Genomic DNA, 26,764 nt, shown 5'->3' on the forward strand with positions numbered 1-26,764 from the left:
AACCCGAGCATCCACTATACGTCCCTGGTTACAGGTAGCCCGGTCACAGGGATTCATGCATGGTGTTTGCAAGCGCGCCGATGCTGCTTGTGCACGATGGGGTTTCATGCCTGAGGGGGTGCGTGTGGGATGCCTGAGGAGCGGTGCAAGGACGGCCCTACTATGAGGCAGAGTGAAGCAGCTGCCTCGGGCGGCAGGTGCTGAAGTGCAGGGAGGAGATAGAGGCAGGAGTGCCCTGTACCCGCTTTGCTTTTCTGCTGAAGAATGCAATGAAATTGATGAACTCTTTCAGAAGACCATGGAGGGTTATGTTATCCACAGACTCCAAAGGATTCAGAATCCTTCTCTCTGGCAAGTCTTCCAGTGGTTCATACAGAGGAACCTCGGTTGTCAAATGTACAGTGGTACCTCTGGATGCGAACGGGATCCGTTCCGGAGTGCCATTCGCATCCTGAGTATAATGTAACATGCAACTGCGCATGCGCGGGTCGCGTTTTGCCGCTACTGCGCATGCACGTGATGTCATTTTGAGCGCATAGGAAGTTCCTACAGAGGCTGGTGAATACAGCACAAGATATTATGGGCTGTCCCATGAATCCGCTGGATGAAATAGCAGAAGAACGTTGCCTCGGGAGAGTGAGGAAAATTCTCAGGGATGATTTACACCCTGGCCAGCACTTTCTTGATCTCCTGCCCTCGGGCAGAAGATACAAGCATGATTAGCCGCACCAACAGGGTAAAGAACAGCTTCTATCCTGGGCTGTTAGGCTGCTGAATGAAAAGATAACAACTGGGCAACTGACTTTTGGGTTTGGTGGGTGTGCGTCAGTAAACGAGGGGAATTAAGACAAAGAGAGCTGAGTGGGGGGTGCTCGTGTAATCTCACTGTATACAAGTTGTACAAGTGACAATAAAGTATTTCATTTCATTTCCCCAGTCATCAGTTCTCGGCATATCCAGTTTGCACATTCATTCATTCATTTATTGTGAAAGTCCGCTTGAAAATTCACTAACATCCTGTTGCGAATCTCTCCCTAATATACACATTTTTGGCAAAGCAAAATTGGAAGGCATTTCTGTACAAGTGACAATAAAGTATTTCAATTTCTGTATGTGCCTTGGCCTTCACCTCTAGCAGCGAAATCTCTTGAGCCGGTCCTGAGAGGGCATCACTGCTGCCACTGAAGGCTTGGAGAAGGCATGCAGGCCGATGTGGGGCAGATGTGAGCTGTGCTGGCCTTAAATATGACGCCAACCAGGACTCATCTGCCCATACCCGAGGGTCAGAGGGATGGGGCCAGATCCGTGATGAGGCTCACCGTGGCATTGGGGAAAGTGTAATACTCTGGGATGGGGATGTAGTGGTTGGGGAACTTGTGTGGCACCATCTCGTTGTCCTCTGCATCCCACAGGGCCGTGTTGAGGTCAGCAAAGTTGTGGTTGAGGTCAAAGCCTTCGTATGTCCACCGGCCCATCGCCCAGCCGGAGAGCTCAGAGCCCTACGCGGGAAGGAAGGGAAGAACGTCAGGGCATGGCTTTGAGTGGTAACCCTTTTCTGCCTTCTCTACTCGGCTTCTAGGGACACGGGTGGCGCTGTGCTCTAAACCACCGAGCCTCCTGGGCTTGCCGATCAGAAGGTCGGCGGTTCAAATCCCTGCGATGGGGTGAGCTCCCGTTGTTCGGTCCCTGCTCCTGCCAACCTAGCAATTCGAAAGCATGCCAGTGCAAGTAGATAAATAGGTACCACTGCGGCAGGAAGGTAACCTTCCCGCCGGAGCGGTACTTACTTAACTACTTGCACCTATTTATCTACTTGCACTTTGATGTGCTTTTGAACTGCTAGGTTGGCAGGAGCTGGGACTGAGCAACGGGAGCTCACCCCGTCGCGGGGATTCGAACCGCCGACCTTCTGATCGGTAAGTCTTAGGCTCTGTGGTTTAACCCACAGCTCCACCCACGTCCCACCTTCCATCTTAGCCAGGTTTTAAACTGCCCCGCAAGTGACATCCCAGATGTCCTTGGAGCTCCAGTGGAGAACCCAGAGGTCAAGCTGACTGAGAGAGGCACACCATGCCACGCCCGTAGGTTGACCATAGCGTTTTCCTGTGCTCTCCTGCCAACATCCCTGCACCAGTGCCTCTGCTCCACCCACCAGTTTGTAGGCCGTCTCGTAGCCGTCCGGGTTCATGGAGGGCAGCAGGTGGATTCGGGTCTCTGTGACCAGGCGTACGATGCGAGGGTTGCCCTGTTTGTACTCATGGCAGAGGTATTCCATCAGGTTGAGCAGCAGCTCCCGGCCCAGAGCCTCGTTGCCGTGCATGCCAGCGACGTAGCGGAACTCAGGCTCCCCTGGAGAAGAGCGCAAGAGAGCATGTCAAGAAGGCTTTCCAGAAGGGGATATTGAAATCAGAAGAGAGCGGGTCGTGATGGCTTTTCAGGAAGGGTATACTGAATTGAGAAGAGCTTTCCCCCACCCCCCTAGATTTTATTAAAGTTTGAAAAAGGGTATTCAAAAGCTTGGGATTGAAGGGCGCATGGATGTTGCGTCCGCCTCATGCCACCCTGCCACAACGGGCTGAAAGTGCGCCCTGAGGAGGTGCAGTGGACGCTCAGGTTGTGAACATGATCCATTTGTGATGCATGTTCTCAACCTGCAGCGTTCACAACCCGCAGCGGCGCGTATGTGCATGCGTGGGTTGCGATTTGGCGCTTCTGTGCATGCGCACCGCCGAAACCTGGAAGTAACCTGTTCCGGTACTTCCAGGTTTCGGCGGGTCCGTAACCCAAAAAAACACAACCTGAAGCATCTGTAACCCAAGGTATGACTGTATATGGACAATCTTTCTGGAAAATATTTGTATTTTGTGGTGTTAGTGATCTGACATGGTTATCCTTCCTTTCCCCTATCTTTTATTAAGCTCTTTGACAGCATCAGAACAGCCTCTAACGTCCTAATCTGTAGGAAGGGATAGTGATGAGTACCCTTTCTGATGTTGGACATTGTTTTGAGAAAGTGAGGCATTGGGAGAAGGTAGTTAATGAATAATCTGCACGGAGCTAGTGATCTGCAAGCCACACAGGTTTGCTATCTGAGGTCCAGTGCTGAGGGCCTTCTGGCGGTTCCCTCACTGCGAGAAGCCAAGTTACAGGGAACCAGGCAGAGGGCCTTCTCGGTAGTGGCACCCGCCCTGTGGAACACCCTCCCATCAGATGTCAAAGAGAACAACAACTACCAGACTTTTAGAAGACATCTGAAGGCAGCCCTGTTCAGGGAAGCTTTTAATGTTTAATGTTGTTGTTTAGTCGTTTAGTTGTGTCCGACTCTTTGTGACCCCATGGACCAGAGCACGCCAGGCACTCCTGCCTTCCACTGCCTCCCGCAGTTTGGTCAAACTCATGTTCATAGCATCGAGAACACTGTCCAACCATCTCATCCTCTGTCGTCCCCTTCTCCTTGTGCCCTCCATCTTTCCCAACATCAGGGTCTTTTCCAGGGAGTCTTCTCTTCTCATGAGGTGGCCAAAGTATTGGAGCCTCAGCTTCAGGATCTGTCCTTCCAGTGAGCACTCAGGGCTGATTTCCTTCAGAATGGAGAGGTTGGATCTTCTTGCAGTCCACGGGACTCTCAAGAGTCTCCTCCAGCACCATAATTCAAAAGCATCAATTCTTAATTCTTAATGTTTAATTGAGTATTCTATTTTAATATTCTGTTGGAAGCCACCCAGAGTGGCTGGGGAAACACAGCCAGATGGGCGGGGCGGGGTGTAAATAAGAAATTTGAAGGGTGTATGTCTGTTATGTCCTCCTCATGCTACCCAGCTGGTGCCCCCCCCAATAAATGTGCCCAGGGCCATCGCTCCAGCAGAGCCCCAAGCTACACCCCTGCCTTGAAGTTCCAGACAAGTCAGGTAAGAGTGGCAGATCAGGATGCTTGCAAAGGCTTGTCTGAACCCAGAGTCATTCCAAGCTGCTATGAAATTGGCACCGATGAGGCTCAGCTCCTTCACTCACCAACTTCATGCTGTCCGGGATTGTCGGAAATCTCCATGACATACATTTTCAGTCCCAGGTAGCTCTTCCCGATGCTGTATACCCGGGTGATGTTGGGACATGCGTCGTTCACCTTCTTCATCAGCTGCGCGGGGGGAAATTTCATATGTCATTCTCCCAGTTCTGGTTGCCGCCATCAAGGCCAGCACAAGACATTTTGCTGCCTGAGGCAAAGGGCAAAATGGCGCCCACAACAGCCCACACCCATTCCACATACTGTAATGGATTGCAACGGCGCTGGATTTAGGACGGTGCAGGCAATTACCCCAAACAGGGCACCAATCTGAGGGGGTGCATAATTATAATGATAATATGGCAAAAGTATCATTAGCCCAGAAATGGAAACAAGAAGAAATTCTGACGAAAGAAGAATGGCAGATGAAATTAATGGACTATGCAGAATTGGACAAAATGACAGGAATGATTTGAAACCTGTGGGACCAGAGATTTACAGAAGATTGGAAGAAGTATATGAATTATTTGAAGAGCAACTGTAATCAACAAATTACGCTAGTAGGACTACAAGAAGTTTTGCAAGGAGAAATATACGAAGTGTTACAACGTTGGAAAAGTTACAGATAGGTAGCCGTGTTGGTCTGCCATAGTCAAAACAAAAAAAAAATTTTTTCCCTTCCAGTAAGGTGCTACTGGAAGGAAAAATGTTGGAAAAGATAGAGATATTGGTTATGAGTTTGAAATCTAATAGGGAAAATAAGAAATGCATACTAAGAGATTAGATTGGAAACTTTTCATACAGGATTGATGGAAGTAAAAAAAACTGAATAAGATGAAAAAGTATGTTTAATTACTGTTGAAAACGATATGTTTAAAAACTAATAAAAATTTATATAATAATAAAAAAACATAATTATAATGATAATGTCAGGGAACTGACATCGGAGCCAGAGGCGGAGGCAAGGCTCCCAAGCGATGCTGGAGAAGGGCCCAGCAGGGAGAGAGGCAGCTCATCTGCTGGGGAAGGAAATCAGCGTAACACCAGGGATAAAGGGGGGCAGATGGGGGAATCCAGGACTCCTCACCGGAGACCAGCGGGGAGAGCACAGGTCCTCCGCTACCCACACCCACCCTGCGCAGAAGACTTCCGCGCAGGGAAAGTAGGCGTAGACTTGGCGTCAAAGAACTTCTTTGCTGGAAGAAGTTCAAGAAACGCCCACTGACGGATTCTGCTAGCGACTGAACAGCCACGAAGTGAATGGCTGTCCAGACAGAAAAGGTTGAACCAGGCAACCTAGCCCAGAGTGGCGGTAACTTACGCACGAGCAACCCCTAAAACCATTACAGATAATAATACCTACCTTTATACAGGTACCTACTCAAAGTTAGGCCCCTGGTCAGACAAGTGATTGGGTTGTAGCTTCCAGATCAAGTTACAGGGAACCAGGCAGAGGGCCTTCTCGGTAGTGGCGCCCTCCCTGTGGAACGCCCTCCCACCAGATGTCAAAGAGAACAACAACTACCAAACTTTTAGAAGACATCTGAAGGCAGCCCTGTTCAGGGAAGCTTTTAATGTTTGATGTATTACAGTATTTTAATATTTTTTGGAAGCCGCCCAGAGTGGCTGGGGAAGCCCAGCCAGATGGGCAGGGTATACATAATAAATTATTATTATTATTATTAGTAGTAGTAGTACATGGGAAGCCCCACACAGAGTGCATTGCAAGCTTTTCACAGCCCTAGAGATGTTTCTTTCTCTGCGTCTTGCAACCCACCTTCCTCATGTCCTTGTAGTTGTGGTGTCTGAAGTCCAATTTGTCTGTGGTCACAGGCGCCGCGTCCCACGAGTAGATGTTGTTGGGGTCTGGAAAGACAAGAGGGAGGAGGATGACAAAGCTTTGGGTAACACATATCACTGGCTGCCCAGCTGTTTTGGCAACAGGGTGGGGGCCACTAGAGCGGTTGGTTGGATGGGAGAAAGGAAGGAAGCACTTTTTGGTAAAGTGAGCAACTCGGCCCCAACCAATCAATACAGTTGTATGCAGGTCCCAGGACATAGGGGGGAAATTGGTTGCCTTTGCTTTTCGAGGCGAACCTCACTTGCTTTTCCTAAACAAATATGCAAAGCAATCAAAGAGCTATCTTTATTATTTTTTTTAATAATATTTTATTAAATTTTACAAGAAAAAAGGAAAAAACCATACAAAAAAGAACAATACATATTAAAACACCAACAAATACCAACAATTAAAAAGAAAAAGGGTATTAAAAAATTTAACAAAAAAAGAAAAAAAGAAAGAAGAAAAAAAAGAAGAAAAAGACCTCTTTTCAAATTCTTATCATTCATTACCTTATTTTCCTGACTTCCACCCGCCTCCCTTTCTTGTATTCCACTTTAAAATTGATCAGCAAATTCATTCTTATTAATTTTATCCTTAGATAATATCCCTCACGTATTATACTTTCCCAATCCTTATTTACTAGAACCCCTTCATTTCATTTCAATGTCATCAGCATTCAAAGATTTTACAGTGTTTTTGTAAATAGATTTTAAACTTCATCCAGTCCTCCTCCACCCGCTCTTCTCCTTGATCTCGTATTCTGCCGGTCATTTCTGCCACAAAGAGCTATCTTTAACTCTGCAAACTCTGTTCATTCCTCCTCTTGCTCTGGGCACCATAAGGATGTAAGAAGAGGCTGCTGGATCAGACCAACGTCCCGTCCAGTCCAGCGTCCTGTTCTCGCAGTGGCCAGCCGGATGCCTGTGGCAACCCATAAGAAGGATTCAAATGCTTCTGCCTCCAGCTGTGGAGGGCAGAGCGTACAGTGGTACCTCAGGTTTAGAACTTAATTTGTTCCGGAGGTCTGTTTTTAACCTGAAACTGTTTTTAACCTGAAGCACCACTTTAGCTAATGGGGCCTCCCGCTGCCGCCGCACCGCTGCTGTGCGATTTCTGTTCTCATCCTGAAGCAAAGTTCTTAACCCGAGGTACTATTTCTGGGTTAGCGGAGTCTGTAACTGGAAGCGTATGTAACCTGAAGCGTCTGTAACCCGAGGTACCACTGTAGTTACTGTGGCTAGCAGCCTTTGATAGCCCTCTCCTCTGTGAATTTCTCTACTTTTCTTTTAAAGCCATCTAATCCAGAAAACAGCAGCTAGACTGGTGACTGGGAGTGGCCGCCAAGACCATATAACACCGGTCCTGAAAGACCTTCATTGGCTCCCAGTACGTTTCCGAGCACAATTCAAAGTGCTGACTTTTAAAGCCCTAAATGGCCTCGGGCCAGTATACCTGAAGGAGCGTCTCCACCCCCATCATTCAGCCCAGACACTGAGGTCCAGCTCCAAGTCTGGAGCCAGGAGTGCCCACAAGATTCGAACACAGGACCCTCACCTGGCACTACGCAACCCAGGACCTCCAGCCTCAGGCAGATGGTCCCATTCTCAAACCACGTTTGGGGGTTGATGCGGATGTATCGGGCCACCACTGAAGTGGGGAAGAGGCCGAGGACCGGTGTCTCGGGGTCCTTGTTTCCGGCGAAGACCTGGAGCGGGTGAGAGAGAGGGAGTCATTTTGAGGCTACCCATCCAGCAAAATAGAATCATAGCATTGTAGCGTTGGAAGGGATCCTAAGGGTCATCTAGTCCAACCCCCCACAATGAAGGAATCTCAAGCATCCCTGACAGATGGCCACCCAACCTTTGCTTAAAAGCCTCCAAGGAAGGAGAATCTGAACAGCTCTTGCTGTCAGAAAGTTCTTCCTGGTGTTTAGTTGGAATCTCCTTCCTTGTAACTTGAAGCCATGGGTTCGAGTCCTACCCTCCGGGGCAGGAGAAAACAAACTTGCTCCATCTTCCATATGACAGCCCTTCAGATATTTGATGATGCCTCCCATATCTCCTCTCAGTCTCCTCTTTTCACTGGCTCCCGGTGGAGTACAGGGTCAGGTTTAAGGTGTTGCTTTTGACCTTTAAAACCCTATGCGGCCTGGGACCCACGTACCTATGGGACCGCCTCTCCTGGTATGCCCCGCGGAGGACTTTAAGGTCCACAAATAACAACACTTTGGAGGTTCTGAGCCTCAAGGAGGTTAGATTGGTTTCAACTAGGGCCAGGGCCTTTTCTGCACTGGCCCCGACTCGGTGGAACGCTCTGTCACAAGAGACTAGGGCCCTGCGGGATTTGACATCTTTCTGCAGGGCCTGCAAGGCAGAGCTGTTCTGCCTGGCCTTTGGTTTGGACTCGGTCTGACCCTTCTGTTTCCCTCCCCTTATGGTCTTGATTTATCAGCTACTTTAAAATGAGGCTGCATTTTAAATTGCATTTTAACCTGTATTTTAAATTGGTTCCCCCCTCTCTTTCCCCCCTATTATGTTTTTACTGTGATTTTATTGGTGTTAGCCGCCCTGAGCCCGGCTCTGGCCGGGGAGGGCGGGGTATAAATATAATTTATTATTATTATTATTTTCCAGGTTAAACATACCCAGGTCCTTCAACTGTTCCTCATAAGGCTTGGTTTCCAGACCTTTGTTCCAGACTTCTGTTGATGCAACCTAGAATAGCATTAGGTTTTTTTGTTGCTGCATCACACTGTGGACTCATATTAAGCCTGTGGTCTGACTAAGGCCCCTAGAAATTAAGCAATGAGTCTGGTTCTCTGGAACAGCTTTGTAGTTTGACACAGCTGGAGGGCACCAGGTCAGTGAAAGCAGAAATGCGTGGTCGTATCTTGAACCCGGGACCTTGTGCATACAAGGGGAGGTGCTCCTGCACATTTCCAGGGCTTCAGCCAGGTGTCCCTGTAATACAGCATTTCCTACACTGACTGGCAGCAGCTCTCCAAGATTTCGGACAGGACTCTCTCTGCCGAAGATGCCAGTGGGCAATGAACTTGAGATGTTCTGCATGCCAAGCAGATGTTCTGCTGCAGAGCTACAGCTCCCTCCCTAAAGGGAGGCAGTGAGGCCCCTGGTTTCCTTTGGCAAAAGGGCACAGAGGCCCTTGATTCCCCTTTGGTTGGCTTGGCACATCCTCCTGGCACAAGACCCAAGTTTGGATCTCTGCTGCTGCCCTGGTGCCAAGATCCAGCTCAGTCAAATTATTGTTCATTTGCTTATTAAGGATGGAGGGTAGCTCTTAATGCTGAAAAGGCCACATGGAACACTTCAGGTTATGTGTACACGACGATGTGTGCATTGCCAGCCTTGCAGAAGAAGTGCCAGAATTTGGACAGGGTAAGGGATTCTGAGAATCGCAGCTCCCACTGCAATTATAAGAAGAAGAAAAGGAGTTTCTATGTCTTATGACCTCCAAGGAAAGCTTGACAAAGTTCAGGCAGTGCCCTAAGGGCATCTTGGTTAGAAAGAGAAGACATAGAACCGGAAGCAACCACGAGGGTCATCTAGTCCAACCCGCTGCAATGCGGGACTCTTGTCCAACTTGGGACTTGAACCCATGACTCTAGGAGTCTCATGCTGTACTATTAAAACAACACACAAGAACTAAGATAGCAAGCAAGCAGATCCTTAACTCAGAGCCCCACCAATTTAATCAACCAAAGCTTTTGAGTTGATTAATCTACTGATTCAGACTCACAGTTTTTCTGGCTTGGGAGCAGGGTTTCTCAAGGCTGCCTGCTCCTAGGCCAGTCTGCCGATTTATGAGGGTTGTAATCTATAAAGCGCATTCTTTGGCTGCTCACTGCTCTCTGCAGTTAAAGTGGGTGATGGTGGCTGAGAGCCAGGTCTTCTTTGTGGTGGCACCCCAACTCTTGGATACTCAACTGATACCAGAGAAACTGGCATCGTAAGTCCAGCCAATCGAAGAGCCCAGCACCCAAAGTCCAGCCAACTGGAGAGCCTGGCACCCCAAGTCCGGCCAATCAGAGACCCCGGCACCCCAAGTCCAGCCAATTAGAGAGCCTGGCATCACCAAGTCCAGCCCATCAGAGAGAGACAGGGATTCTAGGCCCAGGCAATCGGAGAACCTGGAATCTCATCCAGGACCCCTGAGGACTCGCATGGACTCACCATCTCCTCACTCCCATTCATGCATGGCTGCCAGCTGTGAGTGTCGTTGCTGAACTGGATCTTATACGACGTCACCCAGTCATATCTGATGGAAGAAAAGCAGACTGAACAGGCGAATGCACAAAGGTAAACCAATTAGGGGCTGGGAAATCTAATGAACCCCTAGGAATCCCTTTCAGCCCATGGTCCACATTCGCTCATGGGGAAACATCCCGGAGCTTACGTCCAAATGGAGTTCAGGCCTTGTGTGATGACCCCGGTGAAACGGGTCGGCTGGCGGGCATCCACCTCCAGCCATTGGTTCTTGTTTTCATGCCCAGCGCACCAGCCGCCGTCGTAGAAATCGCCATCGTTGATGCCGGACTAGAGCAGAGGAAAGCAGAGAGGAGTTGGGGTTTTGGCTGACGATGCAGGATGCTGAGAGCAGAGATTGGGTTCTAGTAGCTGAATCATCAGGGAGGTGAATGTGTGACAGGGGCCAGCCATACAATTGCAACAACACATTTAGTGGCACCACTGGAACTGAGAGGTGCACTCTGGGTTCCTCTGCAATCTTGCAAGCAATGTTGCAAATGCACACAGTCTGTGTTGCGAGCCAGGATGCTCTAGACCGGTGCAATATTCCTGGGTTGCGCTAGCTTACCCTGAGTCATCCCATGGGTTCATCTGGCTTGGCATCATCTATAAGTAACCAAACAGTTAAACCCCTGTGTTGCAAACAATTATCAGTAATATCCAAGGCAACACAATGACCAAGTACAACTATGCAATATCAATATAAACTCTTTATATAATCTATACGGAACATTGAACAATATGAAAAACCAAATAAACAGAAATCTTATAAATCTCTGAAAGTCACAATGTGCACTCTTGATGGATTCTTTTGAAAACATAGAACCAAATAAACATAAGTCTTATAAGTTTTTGAAAGTCTTTGTAGACTATGCAAGCCTCTGAAAGAAGCAATGGGTCAGATTCTTATCTGATGAAAACAAGCCGTAAAGCTTTGTTTTATGATGTCCAACGCTGCCGAAGTGGTCCGCAAACAGACGTAGTGAACAGTGATTCCAGATATACCCACTGTTTCGTAGAATTCTTCTTCAGCACAGCAGGATACAGAAATGCTTCATAAACCCATCTATGCTATGGAGCAGTGGTCATAAAGTTATGTAACCACTTGGGTCATCATATTGCCTTGGATATTACTAATAAATGTTTGCAACACAGGGGTTTAATTGTTTGGAATCATCTATGGCAGTGGTCCCCAAACTTTCTCGGGCCACCGCCCCCTTGGTTCCACAAACTCGTCCCCAATGCCCCCGACCCTATAAAAAGCATTCTTCAAAATTGCAGTATGCACAACCCACTAAGGAAAATAACACCAGGGGTCCGTGGGAAGCTCGGAAGCAGGACCCAAAACAGTGGCATAGCATTGTTTGCTGGCACCCGGGGTGGGTGCACAAGCACTGGGCAGCGAGGGGCGCCAGTCCATCCCTCTCTGCCAATGTGGCCCCACCCCCATGGGAGCAAAGCAGAGCCATGCTGGGAGAGATCATCAGGGGTTTGGGTTGGGTGTTCATCAATATGCAGATGATACCCAGCTCTACCTCTCTTTCAAATCAGAACCAGTGAAGGCCGTGAAGGTCCTGTGTGAGTGTCTGGAGGCGGTTGGAGGATGGATGGCGGCTAACAGATTGAGGTTGACAAGACAGAAGTACTGTTTTGGGGGGACAGGAGGCGGGTGGGTGTGGAGGACTCCCTGGTCCTGAATGGGGTAACTGCCCCTGAAGGACCAGGTGCGCAGCCTGGGAGTCATTCTGGACTCACAGCTGTCCATGGAGGCGCAGGTTAATTCTGTGTCCAGGGCAGCTGTTTACCAGCTCTATTTGGTACACAGGCTGAGACCCTACCTGGCCACAGACTCTCTTGCGAGAGTGGTGCATGCTCTGGTTGTCTCCCGCTTGGACTACTGCAATGCACTCTACATGGGGCTACCTTTGAAGGTGACCTGGAAACTACAACTAATCCAGAATGTGGCAGCTAGACTGGTGACTGGGAGCGGCCGCCAAGACCACATAACACCGGTCTTGAAAGACCTACATTGGGTCCCAGTACGTTTCTGAGCACAATTCAAAATGTTGGTGCTGACCTTGAAAGCCCTAAACGGCCTCGGCCCAGTATACCTGAAGGAGCGTCTCCACCCCCATCATTCTGCCCAGACACTGAGATCCAGCGCCGAGGGCCTTCTGGCGGTTCCCTCGCTGCGAGAAACCAAGTTACACGGAACCAGGCAGAGGGCCTTCTCAGTAGTGGCACCCACCCTGTGGAACGCCCTCCCACCAGATGTCAAAGAGAAGAACAACTACCAGATTTTTAGAAGACATCTGAAGGCATTCTTTAGGGAAGCTTTTAATGTTTAACAGACTACTGTATTTTAATACTTTGTTGGAAGCTGCCCAGAGTGGCTGGGGAAACCTAGCCACATGGGCAGGGTATAAATAATAAATTTTGTTCTATTTTTTTCTATTTTTCCTGCCTGCCTGCACAAGAGGAAGCCCGGCTGGCTGACACGGCCCTTGGTGGGTGGGAAGGAGCACTAGGTGTGTGTGGACACCTGGTTTGTGCCCGCTCAAAAATTGTGCGCCCAGGGCCATGCTACACCCCTGTCCCAAACACAAGAGCAACTCTGCCCTCCTGCGATCAGTGATGTCACAAGCCAGAGTCCTGCACCCAGCCCACCTTGCTCTCCCCCAACTGCTCCTCCTGTTGGTGGATGAGGGCACTGCAAGCTGTGTGTGTTCACCTGTATGTTGAGTCTCCCACGATGGGGTCCGAGGCCCATTCGCTTGTAGCTAGAAGCCCGGAGCTGGAAGTCCTTCACTCTCAGAGACTCGAGGCCCAGCGGGGGGCATTCTGGTTAGAAATGGGAGAGGAAGAGGAGGAGGAGAGTGAGATGGGAGACAGAGAGAGAGAGGAGGAAAAAAAATCAACAAAATTCTCAAGATATGAGGATTTCTTCCCAAATGATCCCCCATTGCTGGTGCCTGCTAGATGCCAAACATATCTTGGGGACTGTGGTCTGTTGGTGGTGCTAGGAATGGTCACTGTGTGAAGAGTTCTCCACAGTTCCCAGGATTCTTTGTGGGAGGGCATTGATGTGCTATAAATGTTTGGTGTGTCGTCTTCTTCTTCTTTGGCGATCACTCATAGCCAAGTAAGATTGTCTTCCATAGAGTATTGTTAGCCCAGAAATGGAAGCAAGAAGAAATTCCGATGAAAGAAGAATGGGAGACGAAATGAATGGACTACAGTGGTACCTCAGGTTACATACGCTTCAGGTTACATATGCTTCAGGTTACAGACTCCATTAACCCAGAAATAGTACCTCGGGTTAAGAACTTTGCCACAAGATGAGAACAGAAATCGTGCTCCGGCGGTGTGGCAGCAACAGGAGGCCCCATTAACTAAAGTGGTGCTTCAGGTTAAGAACAGTTTCAGGTTAAGAACAGACCTCCAGAACGAATTAACCTGAGGTACCACTGAATGCAGAATTGGACAAAATGACAACAAGGATTTGAAACCTGCAGGACCAGAAATTTACAGAAGATTGGAAGAAGTATATGAATTATTTGAAGAGCAACTGCAATCAACAAATTACGCTAGTAGGACTACAAGAAGTGTTGTAAGGAGAAATATACAAAGTGTTACGAAGTAGAAAAAGATAGAGATATTGGTTATGAGTTTGAAATGCATACTAAGAGAGTAGGTTGGAAAATTTTCAGACAGGAATGATGGAAGTCAAAGAAATTGAATAAGATGTAAAAATATGTTTAATTACTGTTGAAAATGATATGTTAAAAAACTAATAAATTTATATGTGTGTGTGTGTATCTATCTATCATCTATCTATCTATCTATCTATGTATCTATCTATCTATCTATCTATCTATCTATCTATCTATCTATCATCTATCTATCTATCATCTGTAATGACTTTAGGGGTTGCTCGTGCGTAAGTTGCCGCCACTCCTGGCTAGGTTACCTGGTTGAACCCTTTCTGTCTGGACAGCCCTTCACTTTGTGACTGTCTCAGTCGCTGGCAGAATCTGTCAGTGGGCGTTTCTTGAACCTCTTCCAGCAAAGAAGTTCTTTGACGCCAAATCTCCTCCTACTCTCCCTGCGCAGAAGTCTTCTGCGCAGGGAGGGTGTGGGCAGCGGAGCACCCGTGCTCTCTCCGCTGGTCTCCGGTGAAGAGTCCTGGAGCCTCCTCTCCGATTCCCCCATCTGCCCCCCTTCTCCACTGGTGTTATGCTGATTTCCTTCCCCAGCAGATGGGCTGCCTCTCTGCCTGCTGGGACCCTCTCCGGCATCCCTCTGGAGCCTTCCCTCCGCCTCTGGCTCCGATGGCAGTTCCCTGACACTATCTATCTATCTATCTATCTATCTATCTATCTATCTATCTATCTCTATCTATCTATCTATCTATCTATCTATCTATCATCTATCTATCTATCTATCTATCTATCTATCTATCATCCATCATCTATCATCTATCATCTATCATCTATCATCTATCTATCTATCTATCTATCTATCTATCTATCTATCTATCTATCTATCTTGTCTTCCATAAACATGGTCTTAACAGTGAGTCCGTAAGTGACTGTGGAGGCCAATTCTGGATCCACACGTCCTTCCACAGTGGGGACATAGGTTTCCGGGCGGGAGTTGATCATGGCGAGGGTTTGCCAAGCGTGCCTTCCTTTTAGCACGTTTCTCCCTTTCGTCCTGAGTTCGAGTGTCTTCAAAACCCATGACACCTTTGGTAACAGCTGTTCTCCAATTGGAGCGCTCGCAGGCCAGTGTCTGCAGTTGGTAAATTTGATGTCTCTCCACGGGGAAGAGAAATAAGTTGAAATCCAAGCCCATGTGAAAGAAATTGAGTAGAGGGGTTTGCTCCTGCCTGTCTCTGTGGGAGCCTGCAATTGTAAGGGGCCGTCAAAACCGCACTGCTGTTTCTTCTACGAGTCTCTTGGATGAGTCAAAAGCACCAGAGCACAGCCTAGGCTTAAGCCGATGAGAAGTCTGACCGCACTCTTTGAAAGTGGGTCTCTCCCCCCTCCTTGCGCTTCTCCACAGCAGCCAGGAGATTATTTGTGCAGAACAAGCAGGCTGAAGCAATCAAGAGGCACGTGGGGGCCAGGACTTGGGGTGTGAGTGTGCATGGATGTGTTATAGAAAAAAACCTCTCCATTTTCCTTATGGGTTATCCAAGAGCCCGTATAGAGTCCTTAAGTGGGTTCTCTATTGGTAGGAGAAAATAACAGAGGCCAATCAGAGAATATTGAGAAGCAAAGCAGTTAGTAAGCCTGATCTTTATTAAACTGTTGCAACAGGGTCCCCTGCTCACCCCATGCAGGGAGGGAGCAGAGGAACCCCGAACAATGCTGTGCAAGCCCTTATATAGACTTTTGAAATTGCCCACCCTGTAGCCCAAGACCACCCCCTCAAAACATCATACATACATCACAGAAGGAGGCAGTCTACAACAGAAATCCTGCCTGCCAGGATACCTGATAATGGTCACTGTTTGCATTACCAGGGCAGCCTGGCCAAGATGCTAAATACTCACACAAATACACCCTTGAGACAGGATTTGTGAGCAAAAAGACAATGGGAAGGCTTTCCCCATTTGCAGTGGTGTCCAAACTTTTTTTAAAGAGGGCCAGATTGAAGTTGTTGAGGGATTGTTGTAGTTGTTTAGTTGTGTACCCCATAGACCAGATTACGCCAGCACTCTTTTCCAGGGAGTCTTCTCTTCTCATGAGGTGGCCAAAGTCTTGATTTTCCAATTTTTTTATTTATTTTCCAAATATAAAAAAATGAAGAAGAAGAAAAACTGGGGTGGGGGGGATCATAACCAAATTAAACCATAATTTTTTGGTCGACTTCCCTCCACTCACCCTCTTGGTTCCATTACTATATACTTGCTCATGCACGTCCCTAAAACCTTATATACTTAACAATCCAATTTTAAAATCTTTTTCATCTTATTACAAATGACTTTTAAAAGTTGAATGAATTTTATTGTTTTATTATTTCGGTCACAGACCAGTTCCAGCCCACATACAATTTCAAGGAAGTCATAAAACACGATAGGGATACATTTGAATTTGCAATTAGGTATAACAGGGACACTACAGATATAGCAACAGTTAAAAAAATATATAAATTGAAACTTAGTCACTAACATATAACCTAAAATTATCATTTAAAACCTTTTTTTCATTATGATAGCACAGCTTGCTAAGTTTTATGGCGATTGCACAGAATTTGGCTACCCTTAATGTGATCTCAGGATCCTTGTCTACTACCAGGGATTTTAGACATTGAAGTTCGGATGCATAGCAGGGGTAATAAATACTGAGCGTAGATCCCCGTAGAAACAGCAGCGTAAGAAGGCATGAGAGACAGTTTCTACCTCCATCAAACCGCAGGGGCAGACTCGTTCTGCGTACGGTTTACCCTCAAATCTGCCCTGCAATAAGGCAGATGGCAGCACGTTGAATCTAGCGAGGGTAAATGACCGTCTGTATTTAGGTAGGTATTCGTAATTTTGACAAATAATTTGCTGGGTTAAATCATCTCCCATTATCTTTTATTGCTGGGTGTTTATTCGTCTCGCTCACGTGGCACTTTTAAAAGTTATAGTAACTTTTCTCTTATTCTATTTCACCTCTCACTCTCCAAACTGAAAAGCCTCAAAATGTTGAAACTTTCCCCCTTTTCTGAAACTCTTCCAAATGCCAAAACCGGAGGGGAATTAGCTTCACACACCCCTCTCGCCTCCCCCATTCCCTGTCTGCCTCCGCCACCAATAAAATGAAATCCAAATTCTGCCGCACAGTCTGCGCTCAGAGCCAATTGTGCAGTCAGCTGACCTTCCCAGCTGGCAGGGAATCCTGCACCCTGACCAGCCCAGTCACATGAGCAGATGTTCCTTGGTCAAAGCCATGCACAGCTCTGGGTGTTGCACAACTCTTAAAGGTGCAGAAGCCTTGTCCTCCGTCCCCCACAATCTGTTATAGGAATTCTAAGGTCTCATATATATAAATCATATGTTCATAAAGTTACAAGGCAAACACATACATAAGTATATAAACCACGTGTCTGAAATAGTACAGCAGAGCAATCCTGAAGCCATTTTGACTCTTCCAGTGACTTCAAATATTCCTCTGCAGAAGGCGTATCCAAAGTCTGTTTCGGGGGCCTATTTATGGTCCAGCTCTCACTTCCATACATCACTACTGGGAAAACCATAGCTTTAACTATACGGACCTTTGTTGGCAAGGTGATGTCTTAAAAAGCAGAGACATCACCTTGCCGACAAAGGTCCGTATAGTTAAAGCTATGGTTTTCCCAGTAGTGATGTATGGAAGTGAGAGCTGGATCATAAGGAAGGCTGATCGTCAAAGAATGGATGCTTTTGAATTCTGGTGCTGGAGGAGACTCTTGAGAGTCCCATGGACTGCAAGAAGATCAAACCTCTCCATTCTGAAGGAAATCAGCCCTGAGTGCTCACTGGAAGGACAGATCCTGAAGCTGAGGCTCCAATACTTTGGCCACCTCATGAGAAGAGAATACTCCCTGGAAAAGACCCTGATGTTGGGAAAGATGGAGGGCACAAGGAGAAGGGGACGACAGAGGACGAGATGGTGGGACAGTGTTCTCGAAGCTACCAGCATGAGTTTGACCAAACTGTGGGAGGCAGTGGAAGACAGGAGTGCCTGGCGTGCTCTGGTCCATGGAGTCACGAAGAGTCGGACACGACTAAACGACTAAACAACAACAACAAATTTCTACCCTGACATGGGTGTCTTGGGGTTGTGTGAATGGCCCCTTTTCTCTTTGCTCCTAACTTCAGCAAGAACCCTTCCTCTTTCCCAGCCAACTTGGCATGTGCACATCTGTGGAAGTGATGCCAGGGAGCAGGGAGGGTGAAATTCCTGCCAGCGCTTTGCCTGGCAAGCTCAGCACGGCCCAAAACACACGAGCTCTCAAATGCCAAACGAAGCCTCCAAACTTCCCCGAGGCAAAGAATAACAGAGCCGGATTTCCAAGGATAACTGGAGGGAGCCTGAGCCGGCCGGCCTCCGGAACTTAAGAAATCCAAAGCCACCTTTATGTAAGAAGTTTTAAAGTCAGGGCGAATGCATTTGCCAGAGTGCCTCAAAGGGACGGCTGCTGTTTTCTATGGATGTGTGTTGCGTGTGTTCAGGTGGGAGTCTGTTTGCCTGACCTATATGCGCAGGATTTGTGTTGCGTGAGGTTCTGGGCTCCACCAACAAGCTGCAGCCGATGGCCTTGTGGCTGCTCTGGAAAAAGGGCTAGAAATTATGTTGCAGGAATTTATGTATAGGCTGGGGGGGGGGGTTGCCCCTCCAGCAGATATAATGCACATGCAGCCCACTACCAAAATCAGCACAATCACTTTTGTGACTCTTGTGATTTGTCGCCACAAAACACTTCATCACAGTTTCTTCCTATCTATTCAAAGGGCCTTTGCTGCACGATACCAAATGTAAGAGTTCACTGATCAATGTATCTATGTACTGGCTCACTGGGAAAACTTCAGAAATTCATCTAGACATGTGAGTTCAGCTACTCAGCAGCCCCTCTGCCTGAGTGATAATCCCTGCCATCCTGATACCTGAGTGCCAGACAGGTAGCCATTCCAGAAATAACAAACCCAGATGAAGACAAAAGGGTATGATTAACTTGGCTGGGAAACAGGGAAATGTAAATATCTCTTTTGTTACACTTGACAGGCGTTTGGTGGAGGGCAAGGAGAACCATGGGGCAGGGTCCAGGTTGCTCAGATTCCTGCCACCAGACCTCCCCTTTCATGATGTAACCATGATGTATTAGTGATGTAGTTTGGGGGGGTGTAACATGGGGATTAAGGTAAAGGGACCCCTGACCATTAGGTCCAGTCGTGACCGACTCTGGCGTACAGCTTCCGAGTCATGTGGCCAGCATGACTAAGCTGCTTCTGGCGAACCAGAGCAGCGCATGGAAACGCCGTTTACCTTCCCGCCGGAGAGGTACATATTTATCTACTTGCACTTTGACGTGCTTTCGAACTGCTAAGTTGGCAGGAGCAGGGACTGAGCAATGGGAGCTCACCCCGTGGCGGGGATTCGAACCGCCGACCTTCTGATCGGCAAGTCCTAGGCTCTGTGGTTTAACCCACAGCGCCACCCGCATCCCAACATGGGGATTAGCAGCTAATAAAAGTTTGGGGGCTCTTTTGTTCGGGGCTTCCATCTTGTTCCACCTGGTGGCAGGTGGGAGTCCTGTGGCGACAGTCTTCAATAAAGGCCAAGCCTACTGGCTGCTGTTTTGCTCTGGTATTCCTGGCTGGTGTCCTTGTTTTTGTCCAAGGGAGCCCTCAGATTTCTCTGCTAGCAATCTAGTCTAACCCCCTGCAATAGAAGAATCTCAACTAAAGCATCCATGGCAGAGGGCATACCTGAGGCTTCTCTGGCAGCTCTTTCCTGGGGGGAAAGTTTGACTTTCTTCTTCACCACCTTCTTCTTCACCACCTTCTTCACAACTGGAGAAAGACAAAGCCATACGTTTGTTTGTTTAGTTTTATGCTGTTTTTAAGTCACATTTTAATCAGTGTTTTATATTTGCTGTTAGCCACACTGAGCCCAGTTTTTAAACCAGGAAGGGCGGGGTATAAATATTTTTTTTTAATTATTATTATTAGTAGTAGTTCAAAATATTTATGCACCGCTTCATTGTAGAAAAAGAAGAAAAAAGACAGAAACCATCTCTCAGAACAGTTTACAAAAAAGGATAAAACAACATTATCAATAAGAAGAAAAATAGGAGCAGTAATTTAAGTTGAAATAACAACGGGCTAAAAAGAGTTTAAAAGTCACACCGACTTTTTAAACATCTGGACTGGTTTGCCGAAATAAGGATGTATTTAGCAGGCACCGAAAAGGATACAGTGAAGGTACCTGCCTGATATCAAGTGGCAGTGAGTTCCCTAGGTGCTGCCATGCTTTAAAGTATCGAGTTCTTGCCAATGTGGAATGGGTAGGAAGTGGCTCCTTTTGGTGATTGGAGTGGCACTGTGGGCACATGCGGGGCAAAGCAATCACACAGGTTGTTAAGGGCTTCATATACAGTGGTATCTTGGTACTCAAACGCCTTGGTTCTTAAACACCAAAAACACGGAAGTAAGTGTTCTGGTTTTCGAACGTTTTTCAGAAGCCGAACGTCCGATGTGGTTATCTGCTATTGTTTCTGGGGAGCCTGCACCAATCAGAACCTGCACCTTGGTTTTCGAACATGTCAGAAGTCAAACAGACTTCTGGAACAGACTGCAAGAAGATCAAACCTCTCCATTCTGAAGGGACTCAGCCCTGAGTGCTCACTAGAAGGACAGATCCTGAAGCTGAGGCTCCAGTACTTTGGCCACCTCATGAGAAGAGAAGACTCCCTGGAAAAGACCCTGGTGTTGGGAAAGATGGAGGGCACAAGGAGAAGGGGACGACAGAGGATGAGATGGTTGGAGAGTGTTCTCGAAGCTACCAGCATGAGTTTGACCAAACTGTGGGTGGCAGTGGAAGACAGGAGTGCCTGGCGTGCTCTGGTCTAGGGGGTCATGAAGAGAAGGACATGACTAAACAACCAAACAACAACATTACTCCCCTTGATCTGGACCCTAAACTTCTGTTGATGCTGTCTAGAATACCATTAGCTTTTTGTGCTGCTGCATCACACAGCTGACTCATGTTTAGCTTGTGGTCTACTCAAACCCCTCGATCCTTTTCCCATGTCCTGCTGTCAAGCCAGGAGTGTCCTGTCCCCCCAAAATACTATATATTTTTGCAGCTGATTCTTCCTGCGTAAGTGTGGAACCTTGAAATCCTGCGCAGGAAGTTTCCCCCCTTGCATGCATGCGAATGAAAAGGGTTTCCTTTCTTGCTTTGGCAACACCTTCCCTCCCACACCCCCAGCAGCCCTGCAGCCCCACGCTGTGGAACAGGATGCAAGAGGCCCCCACAAACAGTGCCTGCTCTGTGCAAGATCAGCTCTCTGGCTCAGCTCCATCAGATCCAGCCGCTTTCCTTCAACCAACCCCCTTTGGAGAGGCGAAGCGAAGCGAGGAAGCCAGCTTGCATCCGCAGCACCAGGCGTGGCGTGGGAGCCTGGAGCGGAGAGAGCCAGCCAGCCAGCCAGCTATCAGGCAGGGAAGAAAACCTTTCGAGGAATGCAGGCTCTCTTCTGAGACACAGCTGGTCAGTTAGTTACCCAAAAAATCACGCATCCACTGTTTCGTGGAGCTGCAATGACGCAAAAGCGTGGTTACAAAGCACGGATCCACATGGATTCTCAGGATTTTTGCATTGGGTCAACCCAGATTCGCCATCAGATCACATTGCAGGTCCATGGCTATAGCCTGCACCAGAGAGCCAGTGTGGTGTAGTGGTTAAGAGCAGTAGTCTCGTAATCTGGTGAACCGGGTTCGCGTCTCCGCTCCTCCACATGCAGCTGCTGGGTGACCTTGGGCCAGTCACGCTTCTCTGAAGTCTCTCAGCCCCACTCACCTCACAGAGTGTTTGTTGTGGGGGAGGAAGGGAAAGGAGATTGTTAGCCGCTTTGAGACTCCCTAGGGTAGTGATAAAGTGGGATATCAAATCCAAAAAATCACGCATCCACTGTTTTGTGGGGCTGCGATGGTGCAAAAACGTGGTTACAAAGCACGGATCCACATGGATCCTTGGGACTTTTGCATTGGGCTACCCCAAACTCACCGTCAAATCACATATCATGTCTGTGGCCACAGCATGAACCACAAAAATCACACATCCACTGTTTCGTTCAGAATATTTTTCTTCTTGTTTTCCTCCTCTAAAAACTAGGTGCGTCTTATGGTCAGGTGTGTCTTATGGAGCGAAAAATACGGAAGTATTTTTATTTATTTATTTGATTTGGGGAAGGCAGCTGCCCCCCCCCCCGCTCCCAGCTATGCCCATGTCTGCTTTGCATATGAAAAAAAAATATTTATGATCATATATATGGGATCAAGTCAGAAACCGGGATGGCTTCTGTAATTCCTGGAAAATGGGGGCACTCAGAGGGTACGTCAGTGGTAGATCATCTGCTCTGCATGCAGAAGGTGCCAGGTTCAATGCCCGATATCTCCCTGTCTCAAAAACCACTGCCAGTCAGTGTAGACATTATTGGGCTAGATAGGCCAATGGTTCAGTGTAAGGCAGCTTGCAGGCGTGGAGGGTAGCAGCTGCTACATCAGAAGCCTCCTTGTGGCAGATTCGCCTTCTGTTCTCATGCCAAGTTTGCAAATGCAGAGTCAGCAGAAGGGTGGCATCCCCTGGCACCGTGATGCCTGCAGCTCTTGGCGGTCTGTGCAGCCTGGCAGCCTGCCATGACCCCCCCTCCTAGCAGCGCCAGGAATTGCAAAGCGGGCAGCAGGTAGGTCAGCTCGAAACACTGCAAAACCGCCTGTGGTTTGTGCAAAGGTGCCCCACATAACACGGAGACCCCTTGCGTAACACCATAAAGGCATGCTGGTCATGCCAATACATTAGCATCATTGGTGAGGCTCGTTTGACAACACCGAAAAACGAGGGCTTTGGTGCAATTGACCCAGTCCTGTGGAACTCTCTGCCACTGGAGATTCAGCGGACAACTTCTGCGCCCAATTTTAAACACCACTGAAAACGCTTCTGTTCCTCCAGGCAATTCAGAAGACATCCTTCCCCAATGGTGAATTTAATGTTTGTTTATAACTCTTCAATATATGGCATGGCTTATGGCTTTTTTTCCACAGAAGAGCGGGCTGTAAATATCCTTGTAAATATAGATGAATGAAGTGCAAACGGTGTCACGGAGGTCTATAAAGCGCAGGACGCACTGAAACGGTTAGCGGTTGAACGCAAATGTATGTGAATGGCGCTGCAAAACAACACTGGCCAGTGTGTTTACACTGCCAAAACAAACCACATGGCACGTGTCATGACCCAGAATTGCAAAATGCCCAACTCAGGTCTGCAAAACTCAACACTGGTTTTGCACACCACAGTTCCCTCCCGGTAGCAAAGTACCATCCAGACAACACGTTGACCCCCACAACAAGCCACATGGTAACAATGCAAAGCTCTCATCATGTGAGGAACTCTTTATATAAAGAAACTTCTGGTCAGTTATTGTGATGACTGAATCCATTGTGTTCTATGTTCCATGTTTCCGGTACACAAGAATATGGTATGTAAATTTATTGTTTAATGTTTATGTTATGTTACTTGGTTTTGCATAAAATTACATTACATTATGTTCATTTATATAATCCAGTTGACGAAGCCCGGTTGGGCGAAACAAGGAATTATCCTGGAATCCTTGTCTTATTTTCTGCATGTGCCATACTTTCAAGTTTTTCATCTGATACCTACTTACAAGGAACACTAGAATTCTCAAAAGCATCGACACGTGGAACACTACAAGGCTGATATAAGCATTCCACATCATGGTTATTGCTAATATAAGAACTGAATAGACTGTATTTCCTGATCAGTCCGCTGGAATATGTTCCACTCATATGTGACATGATATGTTGAATTGTTTCTTGAAATAGAGGTTATACTGTTACATACAGCCTGTTACGTTGTGTGTGTCATTACCAGAACTGGAACTATTTGCATCAAATGGCAGTACGTTCCGTGCTTGAAATAAGTAAGTAAATGTGATTGCCTAGCGCTGCACAATGTAAGCCTCCCAGTGCCTCACCCTCGTAGGACTGACGTCCAGCCCTGCAGAGCTTGCGCATGAGGCCTCCTAAGGATGCATTCCCCCTTCTCCCAAGCACAATGCGCACCACAAAAAAGGCACACCGGGAGCCAGGCGAAAGGTGACAATCCACACAGACACAGAGCGATAATCATACAGTTGAAAGGGACCCGAGGGTCATCTAACTCAACTCCCTGCAATGCAGGAATCTTTCGCCCAACGTGGGATTCGAACCCACAACCCTGAGATTAAGAGTCTCCTGCTCTACCGACTGGGCCATCTCAGCTGAAGTACACGCACATAGTCATTTGCTTCACACTTTTGACATTGGGACGGACTCCCTATGAAGGTGGCAAACTCTCCTTCACCGGAGGTTTTTGAACGAGATGAGATGGCCATCTGCCAGGGATTCTTTGATTCCTGCACTGTGTTCCTTCCAACTCTACAATTCTATGGTTCTGTGCCTCTTAATTTTAACCCAGTGTTCTCCTGTGGCACTGGTGTGACAAGCTGTACAGCTAGTATCTCTGGCCTGAACCCTGTGTAGAAATTAATTCTCGCAGGGGGTTGGACTAGAGAATCCTTGGGGGTCCGTCCCCCCCCCCCCAGCTCTACAGTTCTAGGATGTTGTTTCCCAACACGGAGCTCAACATAGGTAAATCCTAACCTGCGAACGACCCTACCCTTGCATTTGCAAAGAGATCATCTGACACGGCCAGGGGGACCCTTTCTGACACCCAAACAGCCATTCACACGTTCTCTGGGCTCCTCCCGGATGTTGCGGCAGAGTGATGATAATTCCAGAAAGCTGGATTCTAACCAGCTTTTCATTTTCCTTGCTGGGGGCGGCTCACGAACAAAGACCGGACCAGTTACATAAATCTCCCAAGAGGAAGCTCTGCACCCCCAAACTGTCCGCTGGACTTTGAGAAAACACCGGTGTCTTTGCAAAATCCTTGCAGTGGAACGCTCCATCGCCTGACTTTTCCCTCTTCCAAACCTTGCACCCAACAAACTTCTCTGCGCATCCAGAATCTCCCTTTCAGAAAGACCCCCCCTCCTGTGCGTAAAGAGGCAATGAATACCCGTACCTTTCTTCCCAAGAACCGGCTTCTCCGTGGCCACCGTGGTCTTCTTGGCGTGGCTGGTGGTAGCAAAGGGCGCTTCCTTGCCCTGTCTGCCAGGTGCGACTGTGGTCCTGAGGTTAGCGGGCGAGGTGAGCTCCGGGCGGGCTGTCCCCCTCACCTGCTTGCTCCTGGAGGGCGCAGGTGAGGTGGAAGGTGGCCTGGGGAGCGCTGCTGTCACCTGGCTTGCCGCGGTGGGGCTCTTGCTGGGCTTCCGTTGCAGGAGGGTGGGGGTGACCGTGCGGGGGGCCCCATCCACCAGGCTGGGGGCCCAAGCTGCCAGGCAGATGGCGAGGAGAGGCAGAGAGAGACGCATCATTTCCCCCCTGCAAACTACACACTTCCCAGACTTATAATCTCCAAGCTCTGTCTCTCCTTCTCTCTTTTGATGCTGCTCCCCTCTTTCCCTTTTGTCAGATTCCGCCCCCCCTCTGCACATTCCTTTTTATTTCCATACATGTACCGCATTGTCAGGAATAGCCGGGACCCGCAAAAAACCCTCGGCACTCCACGCCCCCTCCTCCCCCTCCGCTCCTCCAAATTTTCCAATTCACTGGGGCTTGGCATTCCTCTCTGGGTTTCCTCCTTCATGCAACGGTGTAGTTAAGACTATGGAACTGGCTCCCACAAGAGGCCACTAACTGATGGCCACCGACTTGGAAAGAGAATTAGACAGATTCTTGGAGGAGAGGACTGTCAAACCAGGTTGACTCTCCTCTGCCCTGCACATTTATTATTAAAGATTTTCTTGATTTACGAAAGTGTGTGCAATGTCTCTCTCTCGTATTCCCCCCCCCCTCATGTAACATTTTTACAAGCCAGTTTCATTTGTTGAGACATTAGTAAGAAAAGGGGGAAAGAGGTGGTTTGTTGTTTAGTCGTTTAGTCATGTCCGACTCTTCTTGACCCCATGGACCAGAGCACGCCAGGCACTCCTGTCTTCCACTGCCTCCCACAGTTTGGTCAAACTCATATTAGTAGCTTCGAGAACACTGTCCCACCATCTTGTCCTCTGTCGTCCCCTTCTCCTTGTGCCCTCCATCTTTCCCAACATCAGGGTCTTTTCCAGCGAGTCTTCTCTTCTCATGAGGTGGCCAAAGTCTTGGAGTCTCAGCCTCAGGATCTGTCCTTCCAGTGAGCACTCAGGGCTGATTTCCTTCAGAATGGAGAGGTTGGATCTTCTTGCAGTCTATGGGACTCTCAAGAGTCTCCTCCAGCACCAGAATTCAAAAGCATCAATTCTTCGGCGTTCAGCCTTCTTTATGGTCCAGCTCTCACTTCCATACATCACAACTGGGAAAACCATAGCTTTAGAAAGAGGTGGAGTGGGGGGGAAATGATGGGTCGGGTGGTGATGTTTCTATTTTACTTAATATATGTGGGGTTTTGTGTCAGCGTTGCTTGTGCAGGTTCTCTGCTGTTCACTTGTGTTCCTTTGGTGGTGAGAGAGGTTGGGGTTGGCCTAGGGTGTGGTTGTTCATTTGTGGTTGGCTGTGGTGGTCTTTGTTTTCGTGTGTGAGTGGGGTGGGTGGGTGTTTTGGATCAGGTTAGCCATATTGATTTGTATGCTGTTGGTGGATTTTTGTCATTGTCTTGTTGGGCTGTGTATGTGATGAAGGGGAGCCATACCAGGGTGAAGGCGTCTTCTTCTATTTGTCCCCGTGTCAGTTTCAGTTTATTGGTTAATTTTTCTAGTAGGGCTGTTTCCCATTCTATTTGGTACCATTGGTCCATGCTTACTCCTGACAGGTCTCTCCAGTGTCTGGCTATGATGCTT

General features: G+C 48.0%; 1 protein-coding gene across 1 annotated transcript in view; it reads right to left on the reverse strand.

The window, feature by feature from the left end:
• CPXM1 (carboxypeptidase X, M14 family member 1) overlaps positions 1–25,413 on the reverse strand; it is a 40,257-nt gene extending 14,844 nt beyond the window's left edge. The window contains exons 1-10 of the mRNA XM_083571232.1: positions 24,955–25,413; positions 19,572–19,655; positions 12,843–12,952; positions 10,260–10,399; positions 10,037–10,121; positions 7,401–7,551; positions 5,781–5,869; positions 4,012–4,135; positions 2,153–2,349; positions 1,320–1,499 (exon numbers count right to left, since the gene is read on the reverse strand). Of these exons, the coding sequence (XP_083427358.1) occupies positions 1,320–1,499; positions 2,153–2,349; positions 4,012–4,135; positions 5,781–5,869; positions 7,401–7,551; positions 10,037–10,121; positions 10,260–10,399; positions 12,843–12,952; positions 19,572–19,655; positions 24,955–25,306 (1,512 nt within the window). The 5' untranslated portion in view covers positions 25,307–25,413. The remainder of the gene's footprint in view (positions 1–1,319; positions 1,500–2,152; positions 2,350–4,011; positions 4,136–5,780; positions 5,870–7,400; positions 7,552–10,036; positions 10,122–10,259; positions 10,400–12,842; positions 12,953–19,571; positions 19,656–24,954) is intronic.
• Between the last annotated feature and the right edge of the window lie 1,351 nt (positions 25,414–26,764).

This window comes from Podarcis filfolensis, assembly GCF_964270895.1.
Source record: "Podarcis filfolensis genome assembly, chromosome: 9".
Taxonomy (NCBI): Eukaryota; Metazoa; Chordata; class Lepidosauria; order Squamata; family Lacertidae; genus Podarcis; species Podarcis filfolensis.